Raw genomic sequence first — 14,754 nt, 5'->3', positions numbered from 1 at the left:
ATCTTTTGGAGTCTCCTCTGAAAAACAGACGTGATTGGAGGGGTCCCCTTGATGTTGGGCCCACTGAGACTTCAGATCCCACTGGTGTGCTTGACAAGCAGGTTGCAGGAGGACATCAGTCCCAGCAGCCTCGAGTCAACCTCATTGAAATCTAAGACTGAGGCTGAAAGATTAGGATCATAGCCTGAATGTCCTGAATTCACCTTTCCAGGGGTATGACAGGAGGTTCACCATTGTCTGGAGGTGGTTGACGACTGCCTGAGGCAAGCCTGTCTTCTACAACCTGTAATCAAGGTAGGGGAAGACTGGGGCCCCTGACCTCAGAACGTGTGCTGCCACCAATTATCCCTTACTCATGAACACCTGAGGAGCCTTGGGAAGACCACCAGGGAGTACCACGAAATAGAATTACTCCTACCACACCACAAGCTGCAGGTAGGGCCAATGGGCCTGCAGGATGGGAATATGGGAATTGGCATCCTGCAAGGCCAACTCCATTATCCAATCTCCAATGGTTGAGCACAGACAATACCAGGGCGATTTGTCCATCCAGAGGAAGGCATGGAGAGAACACATGTTTAAAGTAGGATAAAGACCTTTGTACTTCTTTGGCACTAGAAAGTAGTAGAAATAACGGCCACATCATACTTCTGACATGGGCACCCATGCAATAGCCTCTGTGGCCAAAAGGTCTTGCACATCCTGCCATAAAATGAACAAGTGATCCTCCATCAGTTGTTGTGGGGATGCCGAAGGTGCAGCAGCATGGAAAGGTAAGACAACGCTTATCCCTTTCAAACAATTTGCAGGACCCACCTGCCTGATGTTATGGTCTTCCAAGAATAGTTTTATCTTGCCTCCCACCGGGTGGCTGTGCTCCACTAAGTGTAAGCTAAAGTGGCTGGAAAGAGTGGCTGCATAGGAGGACAGTGGACCGAGCTGCCCATTGCTTCACAAATCACCAAGAAGATCGCCCTTGGAGCAGAGGTGCTGCTTCCCTGCAGGCACCAAAATAAAGAACTGTGAGGACCAGGACTGCTAAAAACCCAACGCCGGACATCACCACTGCACCCGAGCCACCTAGCCTGAGCTGAAGTGCGTCAACGGTGCCAGCTTGGTCCCCAGAATCTCCAGAGTCAAAGCCCTCCTTGAGTTCGCCCACTGTGGACTTCACGACGGCATCTGCAGCCTGTTTCTCCAAAACCCCCTACCACCGCAAGTGATCAGGAAACAAAGACCTGACGCCTCAGGACACCTCTGCACCAATCCGCACTGGACTGTGGAGAAGAGAACCAAGGTTCTCCCTATGTCTCCCAGCCTTGTGAGACCTGAGCCCACTTGTTGGGTTGGTCGAACTCGACCCCCAGTCCACGTCTGCAGACTGTTTCTGCGGGCCCCTCGGAAACTGCAAGGTACTCCAACAGCAACCCGACGCCAGAAGATATCAATGCACCCGCACCTCACAGCCTGAGGAGGAGTGAACCAACGGTGTCCCCACGTGTCAGAGACCTTAAGGGATGAGCCCACTGTGGGTTCCCCTGGACAGATCCCTGCAGCAAGTTTGTAAACGGACCGATCCCCATAGATTTACACAGGGAGCCCAACGCTGAACAGCATCCATGCACTCAGCTGCTCCAGTGTCATTTGAGTTGACCTGCTGGTGTGGCCTTGTACCTTGTCCGGTATTTACCCCAAGTCTAGGAGAGTTGTCCCGTAAGTCGCTGTACTGTACCTGTATGCAGTGCTTGTTCTTCCTCCATAGGATAATGTTACTGCACCTGAAAAATGCACTGTGACAACTTTTAAAAACTCTTAAAATTTCCTAACTAAAAAAATACTCACTTAATTCGGGTGATCCTGGTATCAAAAGTTATATAAAAGTATCTGTTACTTTTATAAATTGATGTCAGATTTCTTTATTGAGTGTGTCTCACTTACTGTGCGAGTGTGCACCTCACATGCTTAGCACTACCCATTGATACGCCTAACTGCTTGACCACACCACATAAAAAAAGAGCATTTGGGATGTTGTTTGTGCCTCTGGGATTTCTCTGGGGATTGCTTGGACTCTTTGTACAGTGTAACTCAATTTGGCCCACTATATAAAGAGTCAGCTTCTTACACCATATTTCAGAACACACTCTCTGTTCTTTCACATCTCATTTTGCTCCTCACATGAAGAAAGGGCTAAGAAAATGAAAGTTATAAAAAGGAACATTCTAACATGGTGATCAGGAAATTTAAATGATGGAAGGAAACCACTGCAACTCACCATTTGGTGGACTCAATACTGCATGGAATACTAAAACATACCCATGATGGGGACTTCCTATTTTAAAAGGCAGTCTCACTTTTTACACTTCCAACAATTCCTATGCAATATCTGTGCAACCATATGGGCAATTTGTCTTGATTTCTATATCAAAGGCAAGATATTTTAAAATTTCCAGTCAACATGTAAGTTTTGATTTTGTGCTGCTGGAATTTCACTACTTGCAGAAACATCCACCTCTTCCATTGTTTACTTATAGGTGTGAGCAACAAGTCACTGAACGCAAGTTACCCATCCTACTGTCTACATCTTGCACAGAGTTAAGACTTTAAAGACAGAAATGTGGCAATAAGTAGCATGCATTGGCAACACCAATATGGAGTTGGCTATTAGCCTTTTGGCTTTGTCACTGCAGGTTTTGGTTTGTCAATTTTTTGTTAAACTCAAGCCAATATTCAAAAAAGTTTAGAGACAAATATTTTTGTCTCAAAAACTACAGACTGTTATAGCAATCTCTGGCACAGAAGGATAACACTTCATGTGCAGATGTGCTCTTTGTGACAGGGCAGAAAGCCACCATGTCAAGTGAAGGTAGCCAATCAGTGAAGGGTTCTGACCCTTCACCCCATGCTGTATAATGTAGTGTGTGGAAGAAAAATGTGAATGATACAATAACATACCAATGGATGAATAGGGACAGCTGTAAGCCCTGATAAATGTATTAGACACTTAAGTTTAGTGAAACCAAAAGGTCTTGGCTAATGCCAAAATGACACAGCATGACTGTTTTGTTCTACCAGAAAAACTAAATTGCTCAAGACTGCCTAGAGTCTGCAAAAGGCTATATATAACACTTAATAATTTGGAAGGAGTAATCAATATCATGAGGTGATATCAGTATGTCAAAAGGTGCAAGCTGAAATCAATCAGATAGGTGATGCTCCAGGGTCAACAACTCTTCTTTTACCGGCTCTCACTACCATTCTGTGAAACATTGTTTTCCTGCCCACTTATTCCTATTATGCTCTCTCTTTTCAGGTTACCTGCAGTGATGTTTTCTGCTTGCTAGCCAAAACTTGCTGTCACAACCATAACAATTTGCAGCTAGGTGGTCTGGAAGCCATCGGGTCACCTATTAAGATTGAAAAGGTACAACACTGGTTAATCAGAATTACATCCAGCAACTTTAAAATTGCAATGAGTACAAAATAGTGTAGAACATCTATCCACTATGCAGTACTGAGTAGAAATGAAATATAATTTGTTACCCAAAATCAAGGTGTACATCAAGCTTTTGTTTCAGTGACCACAACAGTCCCCTTTTAAAGCCATCAAGTTGTATTCCATTTTTATAAGGCCTATTACAAAGCAGGCATGCTAACAATTTGTAAACATTCAATTTAAATAAGAAGACTGCTTGCTTCTATTAAGCTTCCGGATTTCATAGTATTTATTAGCATTCCCAACAGTTAAAAGTGAGAAAGGCTTAAATAAGAATTAAAGAAAAAAGGTAGGAGACCTCTCTTATGCTGCCGAGAAACGTGATAGAGAACTAAGCTGAGAAGCAAATCACTGGTGAGGAAGCAATTCAACCAAGCCCAGCCCACCAGTTATCAGGATGCGAATGTGCTACTGGTATTGATTCAATCCTGAAGGATTTCTAGGAGAAGAGGGAGGAAGCATTAGATTCTCCCTCAACTGCCAAAGAACAAGGCACACCGTAACAATCACTGCCCTCCTTCCACATAGGATGAACACTGATGATGTTTTCAGGTGAACCTGCTGGCAAACAAGTTGATTGAGGGATATCACTAGTGCTGGGTTTCAAACGTTACAGGTATAAAGTTGAATGGCATATGATGAGTGTTGGCCTGTCAGTTATATATACTTAAGAGACAGACTACAAAAAGCTAAATATGTAGGGTTCATTTCCAAACGTCCACTGCCAGCCAGAAGAGATACTAGCCCACTCCCTACACATTAATACTCTCCTAGAAGACCTCTCTCCCGATGCCCTGTTTCTTACCGAAACTTGGTTGGTTAATGATTTGGCGGTAGATATTTACAACTCTCTACCCTCTACTTACTCTATGGCGCACGTGGATCGACCCCTTGGAAGAGGTGGTGGTATAGCCATTATTTACAAAAATACCTTCAGGTGCATCACATTCTCCTCTGACATTCCAGATTGCGAAAGCTTAATTTTCTCTCTCTATCTTTCCCCCACTTTTACTTTTTCCGGTATGCTTCTTTATCGGCCTCCGGGATCTGATACTCGTTTTTTAGATTCCCTACCGGAGGTCGTAGCCAGTCTTATTTGTAAATCCCCTAATTTTACTATTCTTGGGGATTTCAACATTCATCTTGATAATGAAACCTGTCCTCATGCTAAATCTCTACTAGCTTCTCTTTCTGCACTTGATTTAACTCAACATGTAACTGGACCCACTCATACCAAAGGCCATACTTTGGACCTTTTATTCAGCAACTTCCCTGCTCTTACCACCCGGCCTCCTTTGCCTTTAACTTGGACAGATCATTCCCTTCTATCTTTTTCTTTTTCCTATAATATCAACCTACATTCCACCTCTTTAACCTCTGGGCGTATCTGGTCAAAGTTGGCTTTCAGGGAGTGGCGTGCTGCTCTCCAAGCCTCTCTTGGGGTCAACAGCTCTCCTGCCTCTGCAGATTTATTTAATGAGTGGATCGCCTCCTCTTTGGATGGTATTCTGCCCATTAAATCAAGAGTCAATAAGTCGCCTCACAAGGCTAAACCCTGGTTCTCTCCTCTCTTATTAGAATTAAGAAAGAAGTGTAAAAAGTTAGAAAGAACCTGGAGAAAGAATTACAGCCCCACCGACAGAGAAGTATACAGGCAATCCATCAGACTCTATCACCAAAATATTAAAGCCGCCCAGTCCACTTACTATGGCACAAAAATAGAAAATTCCTCCTGTTCACAGAAGGAAATTTTTCAGATTTTCAAAGAACTAACCATAACTCCTATGCCTGCCCCTCCCACGGAGCCCTCCGTTGAATACAGTAATCGCTTGGCATCTTACTTCCATGATAAAGTTATCAAGATATATTCCGGGTTCTCTTCTTCTCCTTCCCTGGAGTCATCAGAATATCAAACGATGGACCCCGCGCCTTCTCTGGAAGCGTATTAACTGCCTTTGCACCTCTCACGGATGCTGTAACCACTAACCACCTTCTTCAAATTAAATCGGGCTCCCCCCTTGATCCCGCCCCTCCTGCCATCCTCTCGCGGGATATTGTTGTTCCTCCTCTTACAAAAATACTGAATCATTCCTTATCTTCAGGTTCTCTCCCTTCATCTTTTAAGCATGCCATCATCAAGCCTCTTTTAAAAAAGCCTAAGTTGGATCCTTCTCTGCTGGAGAATTACAGACCCATTGCTCTCCTTCCATCTCAACAAAAATCCTGGAGAAGCATGTTAACTATCAATTAACCAGCTATCTGGAGAGCCATGAACTTCTCCACCCTACTCAAATGGGCTTTAGAGCCCACCATAGCACGGAGTCAGCCCTCCTTACAGTGACGGAGTCAGCCCGGCAACTTTTGGACCAAGGGGCTTATGTAGCCGTTATTTTACTTGATCTTAGCGCAGCTTTTGATACGGTGGACCACAACCTTCTCTGCTGCAGGCTCTCTGAATTAGGGATAGGAAGTTCAGTATTGTCCTGGCTGTCTGCTTTTGTTAAAGGAAGATCTTTTCAAGTTCTGGATCGGGCCTTTTTCTCTGAGATTTTTCCATTGACTTGTGGAGTCCCTCAGGGCTCCTCCCTGAGTCCAACTCTTTTCAATGTTTATTTATCCCCGCTGGCTAAAGTGATTGTTCCCTATAGTTTTTCCATGGTCACCTATGCCGACGACACTCAGCTTATGGTATCACTATCTAGTTCTGGGGATTCATACTCGGCCAATCTTTCTTGCTGTATGGAGGATATCGGAGACTGGATGATTCAATCTAAGCTTAAATGTAATGATGGAAAATCAGAAGTTATTGTGTTAGGCAATGGTTCCCCAGCCTCCCCCCTCTCACTGCACTCCGAGGATTTTAACAATCTTCCTCCTCCCAAGGCTCAGGTAAAAAGTCTTGGCTTTTGGCTGGTTTCCCGCTTGACCATGGATTTTCAAGCAAAAAAAGTCTCCTCTACATGTTTTGGTATTTTAAGAGTCCTTAGGAAGGTTTTTAAAATTCTACCCTCTACGGCCAGAAGAATCCTCGTTCAAACTCTGATCCTCTCCCGCCTGGACTATGGGAACTCTCTGTTTCTCAGTTCCCCGGCTTATGTGATAAAGAAGCTGCAGACAGTTCAGAATGCAGCGGCCAGGCTTCTCATTAATCTTCCTAGACATCTATCCACAAAGCCGGCTCTTTCAACTCTTCACTGGCTCCCCATCAAGCAGCGTACCCACTTTAAAGCCCTGTGCATTGTTCACAGAGCCCTTCAGGACAAGGGTCCGATGTTCTTCAGAAAACGGATCCATATCTATGCCCCTTCTCGAAGTCTGAGGTCTTCCTCCTTTCGACATGTCAACATCCTGCGGTCTAAGAGAGATTGGGGAGCCAATTCCTTTTCCACCAAGGCCGCCCGCCTTTGGAACGATCTTCCCTCTGAGCTTCGTCATGAACCCTCAGAGCAGTTTTTTAGGAAAAAACTCAAGACTATCCTTTTCTGTAGGTAACTTTCGGGATTTTCTTGTTGCTGGCATTAGTCATGTTACGTTAGCGCTGGGATGCCTTAGGGTAACTACGCGCTTTATAAATCCTCAAAACTAAACTAAACTAGAAGAAAAGGCCAGCTGCTGCTTGCTGCACAAGGTAACTGATAATACACCAGAATCACATTTCCTTAGCACCGTACTCCATATATGCAATTTACATATTCAAATTCAACGTTTACCCTCTTCTAGCAAGAGATCTGATTGTGGTGTCTGCTTCTCTTTAAGCAAACTCAGAGAAGAATATGATAGCGATCTGTTAACTTTGTAAAAGGCAAAAAGTCAGAACCCCTTTCAAGGGACCATGGGGCAAGCAGGGGTTACTGGCCCAATCATGGGGGTTCTGGCCTTTTTACTCCTGCTGTCCTGAGGCCTGACTTGCTATGGTCCTGGGTTACTGGCCAAGTCCTAACTCTTCCAGCACTTGACTCTCCTAGTGGTAGAGTTGGTCAAGAAGTCTGAAGCTCTTTGAGGGGGGTGGTAAGTGTATGGCATACACAAGCACAAAACTCATAGTACAAACAATAGTAGCAATAAGCTGATTGTATAGTCAAATACTTGATTTTATGAAAAAGTATTTTTATGTAAACACACAAAAGCACACATACAACACTAAATAATCCCATAATCCTCACAGTGTTTGACATGCTAGCCTCGACCCGGGCTGGCTCCCCAAGTTTCTCTTTCCATTTTAGTGGGTTTCGTTATTCTACATTCGGTAATGGAGGCAACTTTCAGATGTGGCCCATGCAAAAAAAGTTACGTTTGGCCTTAAGAGTCAATGTTAGTAGCGCTATGTACTAGTTCTGTGTAAGTCCCAAGAAGGCCTGACAGCCTACAACTAGCACACAGGTATTGACATCTTCACAGTAGCCCCGTTCCTACCACAAGGTTGGCAACTTCAGCACATACACTGGCAACAACACTAGCTTGAAGGTCGCCCCTTCCTAGCACATAGGGATCCATGATCTTATCTCTCACAAGGACAATGGCCCTAGATTCACGGTGCCCCCTCCTGGCATATAGGGTGGTTGAAAATCTCAGCTCTCAAAAGGGCGATTGCCCTAGCTTCTGCAAGAGCGGGTGGACAGCCCTCACTCCTGCAATGGTCCCAACCAGACCAGGCTTCTTAAACCTTACTCACCAGGATCCCTGCTGGGCTTCGCTCCCTACAGGCACTCTCCTCCTTTTCGCAGGACCTGCTTATCTTGGCAGGGAAGTAAATAGAAGTCTAGAGCCCCAGGATCAGGGCAAGTAGAATTGACCATCTGGGTGATGGCAGTCACCCAGCATGGAGACAAGCAGACCTTGGACCCTAGTCCTGGGTTCAGCATCTAAATGGTTTGGTGATCTCTCCAGCTGAACCAGGCTGTAGAACAGTGCTGTTCACAATTTATGGGACTCATGCGCCCACCTTTATAGTCTAAATACAGACAGTGATGTAGTTTAGTTTCTGGTCCTTTGATATTCCCATTGTAGGTGTAGATTTCTTTGAAGTGCCCTTTCCGCTGTCCTTTGTCAAAGGCACTGTGCCACAGCAGCTTTGGCTTTAATTCTGACTGACCCACACCACCAGCCAAGGGAGAAACCGGTGAGCACACCTGGCTGTCAGCCTCCACTGAAATATGCATAGTAAAGGTTCAAAGGCCTAATTCTTCTCCTCTTTCATGACTCCCTGATCCTACAGTAAGAATCTTATCAGTTCCACCACCTCAATGGCAATGTGATCAGGCCCACTGATCAGTAACTCTTCCTGGAATGAAAGAAAACCTTGATGTGCATAGAGGATGCCTACTCCACTTCCTCCAGTGTGGGTGTTCCCACTACAGCTCTCAGGAGTGTCAACAAAGCCCTTCTCCTGTCTGGAAGTTGGAATCCTCGCCTCCTCTAGCAAATGGAAAAATGGAACCCACAGGCCTTAATGTTACATACCACGTGCAGACACACATACATGAAAGCAGGCACACGCAAGAGTCCATCACTACATACAATCATGGTGTAGAGCAAGGGTGAGCTAAGTACACAGCAGCAGAGCTTTACTTGAGTGTGCCTATAAGCACCACTTCTGTGAGGGAAAGGTCAGGAAGCTCACCTTACCGTTCGTACACCTTTCTGACTAGGCCCAAAGTGCGCTGGTATGCTGTACCCAAGTCTATTTGACACAAAAATATTGGCATCTCAATCAGGCCCAGAGTTTCTTCAAATGTTGAAATTTGTGCAATGGTTGGTGTATAATTTATTCAAAGTATTTATTTAGAGAAAACTTCACAGAGCATAATGTGTGGGTAACAACACGACTAATCCGTGTGGAAGATGAACAATCACATGGGAAAACATTTTCAGAGCTAAAGAAGCCCTACGGGTGAAAGCTGAACAGAAAAAAAAAACATTATTGTGCATTCCCTGAAGGCAAAATCAAGATAAAATGAAGTTTTTTTTGCAGAAGAATAGCAGGATCCTGAGCTGTGCAGGAAGAGACTTAATAAAGTCATAAATTTCCTAACTTGCGTGGAAAGAGAGTGTGGAATACGAGATATACTTTGCTCCTGGAATGGTTCCTACATATTGCATAAGACAGAATTTTGAGTGTATAGCATGGAAGGTTCTGGATAGTTTAAAAAGAAACCATAGTTTTAAAGGTGGGTTGGAGGCAAAGAGTAAAGACGCATCTAAAGACTGGCTACCTGAAGATTTTCTATGAATAGGTATTGGCCGGGGGGGTGGGGTTACAAACTATTTGTTCAACTGCTGTGAATTAAGTCTACAGCTCCCAGAATGAATTAGTGTGTTAACTTAAAGTCCAAGACTAGAGCACTGTGTCCAGAATAACAGAATATCTTGGATTGGTTTTTACTTAAGTATTCATACTTTTGTTCCTACTTCAACCTAACCTCAGGCCCAGCCTCGGTATTATTCAGTTGCAAAAGAATATGAACTTCCAGAATGGGCTTTGAACCAGGAGATGGCTTGATAGAAAGACGGAAAATAAATCATGAAATTATGTTTGCTCATATCAAGTACATAGGTGTCCTAGGTGAAAAGCATCCTGAGGTACGTAGTAGATTCCTCTCCTCAGGTCCTGGGTCCTGATGTGGCAGAACGACTTGGTGCAGACATCTCTGTTCAGGAAGTGTGGGGCAAGATTAGGGAGATGGGCCAGGTCCCCTAATCCGATGGGTTATCCACTGTGTTTTACGCCACCTATTTTGGTGGCCCTGGCCTTTAAATTAGCAGACATCTTTAAAGGGGCTATGCGGTAGGGTATTCCCACCTTCACTGCGCAAAGCCATTGTATCTCTGACTGAGGGACAGGGACAGTGATATCGGGCACTTGTGAGGTGGAGCAAAGCACCCGGCAAGGCTGTCTGTAGTCCTCCTCTACTATTTACCATGGCTATGGAGCCTTTTGTGGTTACTATAATGCAGGGTGGACATTACCAGGGGCTGCAGATTGCGGAATATTGTCTCTATATTTGGTTATATGGAGACAACAGGTTTTTGTATATGCATGCTGAGATGTCAGGGTGATGGCGGCCCTGTCGACGTTTGGGGAGCTGTCGGGTATTGCTGTTAATTGGTATAAATCCAGCGCAAACTCACGGCAGACAATTCCTGGGGAGCCACAGGCCCTTATGGCCACTCCAGCAGTGCGGTGGAAATAGACTACCATTTGTTATTTGGGGGTAGCCATCTTTAGGTCAGCAGAGCAGTTCTTTGGGGGTAATTTTGAGAAGGCCATCGCTGCCCTGTGATGTTCAATCTAATTTTGAAGTACCCTTCCTTTCTGTGTTAGAGGCCGGATAACTGTCTCTAAGATGGTGATTTGCCATGACTCCTCTAATTTTTCCCGGCTCTGCCAGGGGACATCCCTAGAGCGTTCTTTAAGGAATTGGATTGGATTCTTAATACACTATTCTGGGGTGATTCAAGATGTTGGGGTATACTACCTGGCTGTGCAGTTGTAGAGGGTAACTCAGTGGCTATGTTTCCTTTGGGATGCTTTGCGCCATCGGAAGCGTGAATTCCCTTCTCGGGCTCTTTTGACCCGGATCCTGTTGAAACCTTCACCCACGTCGGTGGTATGCAGCAAGAATGTATTGATTAGGACAGCGAGGTAGAGCTGGGTGAGGGCACTACAGAGAACCATACAAGGGTCTCCTATACTTGTGAACTTTCCTTGTTAACTGTTCAGTATTGGCAACGTCCATGGAGATGGGGCAACCTGCACTTATGGGTCGAGGCAGAACTCACTATAATGGGTGACTTGTTCACAGTGACGAGGTCATCCCTTTTCTAGACCTGAAAGAGATCTATGATATCCCAGCTGGATACTTTCTATTTCATGGGGCCCTGATGGGTAAGGTGTGGACCTGGTGGAGATGGGATCTGCGGAGCCTCCAGAGCATGAAGTTCTCTGTTATCACTTCAGAGAGGACAAAGGCTGCCACACTTCTTTACAGGGCCCTACTGAAAGGAGCACAAGTACATTTATCTCAGTTGCATCAGTGGTACATGGCAGACCTCAGGCCCTCGTTCAATGATTCAGCTTGGAAGAAAGTTCTGGCACCCACACCCCCAAGGTATCTCAAAATGCTGGGTTTAAATTGCTCAGCTTTTATTTCTTGCACTGGGTGTACCTCACCCTTTGGCACATCCACACAATGTTTTCCGGAGCCTCATCTGCCCGGTGCAGCATAGAGGATACAGATTTTTATCACATGCCCCATGCTGACCCCCTATTGGGGCCTGGAATTGCAATCTGACCATCAGACAATGGTTAGGCCTTTTGCATCTGTCCTGCAACTGTGCCAGCTGGGCTTTCATAGCCGTAGTGCTGCTCGCAAAGTAACCAACAGGTTCACAGACCTGACGCTCATCCTTGCCCGTAGGAAACTGACGATGAGATGAAAATTAGCCCGAGGCCCTGATCTATACAGATGGTGGAAGGAACTGATGAAGTGAGCAGACTGTGAGAGGGAGGTGATTCGGAGGGAGGAGGCTAGAGGGACGCACAAGATCCTTATCTTGCCTGCATGGAATATGGTCCTGTTGGCCTGCCCTAGGGTAGATACACAGGAGGATTTTGGTGGAAGAGGGACCCTCTGGGAGCACTAGCTGAACGCAGCCACATGGAAGCACCTGGTTGCTTGAATATGGGTAGGATTAGGTCTGGGGCTCCTTCACATTTGACTGAAGCGTGGGTGACAGCTCTGACGTGCATTAGAGTGGTTGCCTTTTGTTGTTGTGCCACTGATTTGCTAGTGCTTCAAAGAACTAATCATTTGTTTCACCACACCAGTTTCACTCTGCATATGTACTCCTGTGACTTGCCTAGTTCATTTATGCCTCTGTGACTGTCTCCTTCCCAGCACCTAGGATTATTTATCGTATTGTTTACTTGAAAATTACAATAAAAACAGCGACAATAAAATGGAGGTTGTGCTGTGGGATGCACGAAGATTGAGGTCCTGATTCAGGAATGCTAAGTGAGATAGGCTCTGAGCCTGCCAGCCATTTTGTATCCTTGTAGAGGGAAAAGAGGGAGGTGCTGCTGACCTGCTCTGACTTTTGATAACAAATACACCAACCTTGGGGGGCTGCCACTTTTCTTGTTGTGATGGAGGCAAAGTCTTGGATGTTGGTGCTGGTGAGTGCTATATAGTGTGAATCCATGCTTTGAAGAGACGCTCAAGCACCGCCCGCTGCTGTGCTACAATCAACTAAAGAAAGATTAACAGGAATAATACAGTGGAGATTAATAGAAACACTGACCAGGTCACTGTTTGAGGCCCTGGAGGACCTAGGAAACAGGCACTTACACCTGCCATTTGTTTTTACTAGTTTTTCTTTAAGTATCCCAACCAACATCTGTACCAGGACAGCAGCTTAGCCCACTGGAAGCTATCATCCTTCCACGTGCAAAGTCAAGATACTCTGAAGGAGGTAACTGTACACAAACATATGCAGGCTCACTGCTTCGAGGCATCAAGTTAATTGTCAGAGGCTAGTTGAATTTATCTTTATAATAAATTCCACAAGATGTCTAAAGCCCTCATACATGGCAATCAATAAAGCCTGGAAATCACATAAGCATGATGGGCAGCATGATGTTTCTCTCTTAGTTTTGTCCAAATCTGCTAATCAAGGAGGGGCCATAGATGTGGCGTGGAGAATTCTATTCATGTTTCAGCTCAGGAGGGTGTAGTACAGAGATACCTCTTGCCAAGCATAAGCTGCCATAGGGAAACTTTGGGCACTGATATGCAAATTGTGCTAACCGCCAAAACTGGCCATGCACAGACATGTATATGTACAATGTCCATCACTTAAAATATAAAACAAATATTATCAGTAAATACATACCATCCTGGCAGGCCACGATGATGCCTCAAGCTAGGAGATAGGAAAAAAATAAAGATGAGTGACCTGCAGCTTTTCAGTCTTACCCCTGTCCAAGAGTTGAAGGGGAATGAGAATTAGAAAAAAACAATTTACAATAGTGTGAAACACATTTGCTCTTTATTCCACACATTTTTATAAGGCCAGTTATAGGTCATAATTGCATGACAAGGATTAAAGAAGAAAATTAATAAAGAGGTATTGTTTTTGTTTGCTTACTCAAGGAGGCAACATTAAAATACCTCCCTGCAAATGTAGTTATTGACTTTTGATCATCCTGAGGAACAAGAAGCATTAAACTTTTAATGTGTTCTGGCCAAGAAAATGCACAAATTTTGGTTTGATCTCTTCTGTTCAGCTTTCACGTACACATTATGATAACCATTTGAGGCTACCTGGTTTGGTAGAGAACACATTAGAAACGTTAAAGTTAAGCTGTCTTTGAATTGTATTGTAGACGTTACCACTTTGACTCTTATGTTAAGCAAAGAAGAGGTTGAAACATGGGTGAATTAGCTTTTTGTGAGAGCTTGGCAAACAGGTTCAGTGGGAAAGGCAAAAATCAGCACATTTTAAGATTTGGTCTGTTCCAGAAGATAGTGATGATATAGAAGATGAAAATAATTTAGTAACATAATGTACGTTTTCTATCCTTTCAACAGTAACTGCAGGCACTCTTGTGACAAAAGCATGTTATGAGTACATGTAAATCCTCTTAAGGCAGTAACGTTTTACTAAGGGCACATAAGTTACAATGGTTCTGGATGTGAAGATAACGATTTATAAGTAAAGGTCATGTCCTCTAAGACGAATATTCCAGAGTACATTTGCAAGCATGATTTTTAGAATCAGGTTGGTACGTACAAAGCATAATTTGCAAACTGATCTGTTTGGTGTCTCAATAAATGGGTATTTCTTCTCATGCTATTATTATTGTGCGGGATGCAAAGTAATAGTCAAATAAGCCACAGTCGGGTCAATACAGGAATTATTGTAGATACATCATGAATCCATACACAGAAGGCCCCGTGGTGTCCCAGGACACACCATGACATTCTTCTCAGCCTCACTGAACATTTGACACCCCCACAACTGCTCTTTAATAGAAATTATACATTAACAGAACAAATGACCCACAGTTGGAATAAATCAAAAGTAACCATGTGAAATCATAATTATAGTGACTGCAACAGAGACGAAAATTAAGATACATGAACTGGATAAAGCAACAGACATAAATGTGAGTCCAATTGAGATGAGACCAGACCTTTAAGAAACCATAGAGTCCTCCAATCTGTGAGGCTTCCTTTTGTTGCGTGAACTCCTCCTATCTT

At 44.3% G+C, this 14,754-nt stretch overlaps 1 protein-coding gene across 18 annotated transcripts in view; it reads right to left on the bottom strand.

The window, feature by feature from the left end:
- The window catches only part of MTMR3 (myotubularin related protein 3), a 1,044,680-nt gene that overhangs the window by 62,977 nt on the left and 966,949 nt on the right, over positions 1–14,754 (bottom strand). For 12 of the 18 annotated variants that reach the window (XM_069214606.1, XM_069214607.1, XM_069214609.1 and 9 more), the window contains 2 exons: positions 13,385–13,414; positions 3,316–3,404 (listed from right to left, as the gene is read on the bottom strand). In XM_069214606.1, coding sequence (XP_069070707.1) covers positions 3,316–3,404; positions 13,385–13,414 — 119 coding nt within the window. The remainder of the gene's footprint in view (positions 1–3,315; positions 3,405–13,384; positions 13,415–14,754) is intronic. The other 6 variants (XM_069214612.1, XM_069214611.1, XM_069214614.1 and 3 more) reach the window with 1 other exon arrangement.

The sequence above is a fragment of the Pleurodeles waltl genome, chromosome 11 (genome assembly GCF_031143425.1).
Source record: "Pleurodeles waltl isolate 20211129_DDA chromosome 11, aPleWal1.hap1.20221129, whole genome shotgun sequence".
Lineage (NCBI taxonomy): Eukaryota > Metazoa > Chordata > Amphibia > Caudata > Salamandridae > Pleurodeles > Pleurodeles waltl.
The sequence above is the reverse complement of the archived record's forward strand: the minus strand, read 5'-3'. Positions and strand labels throughout refer to the sequence as shown.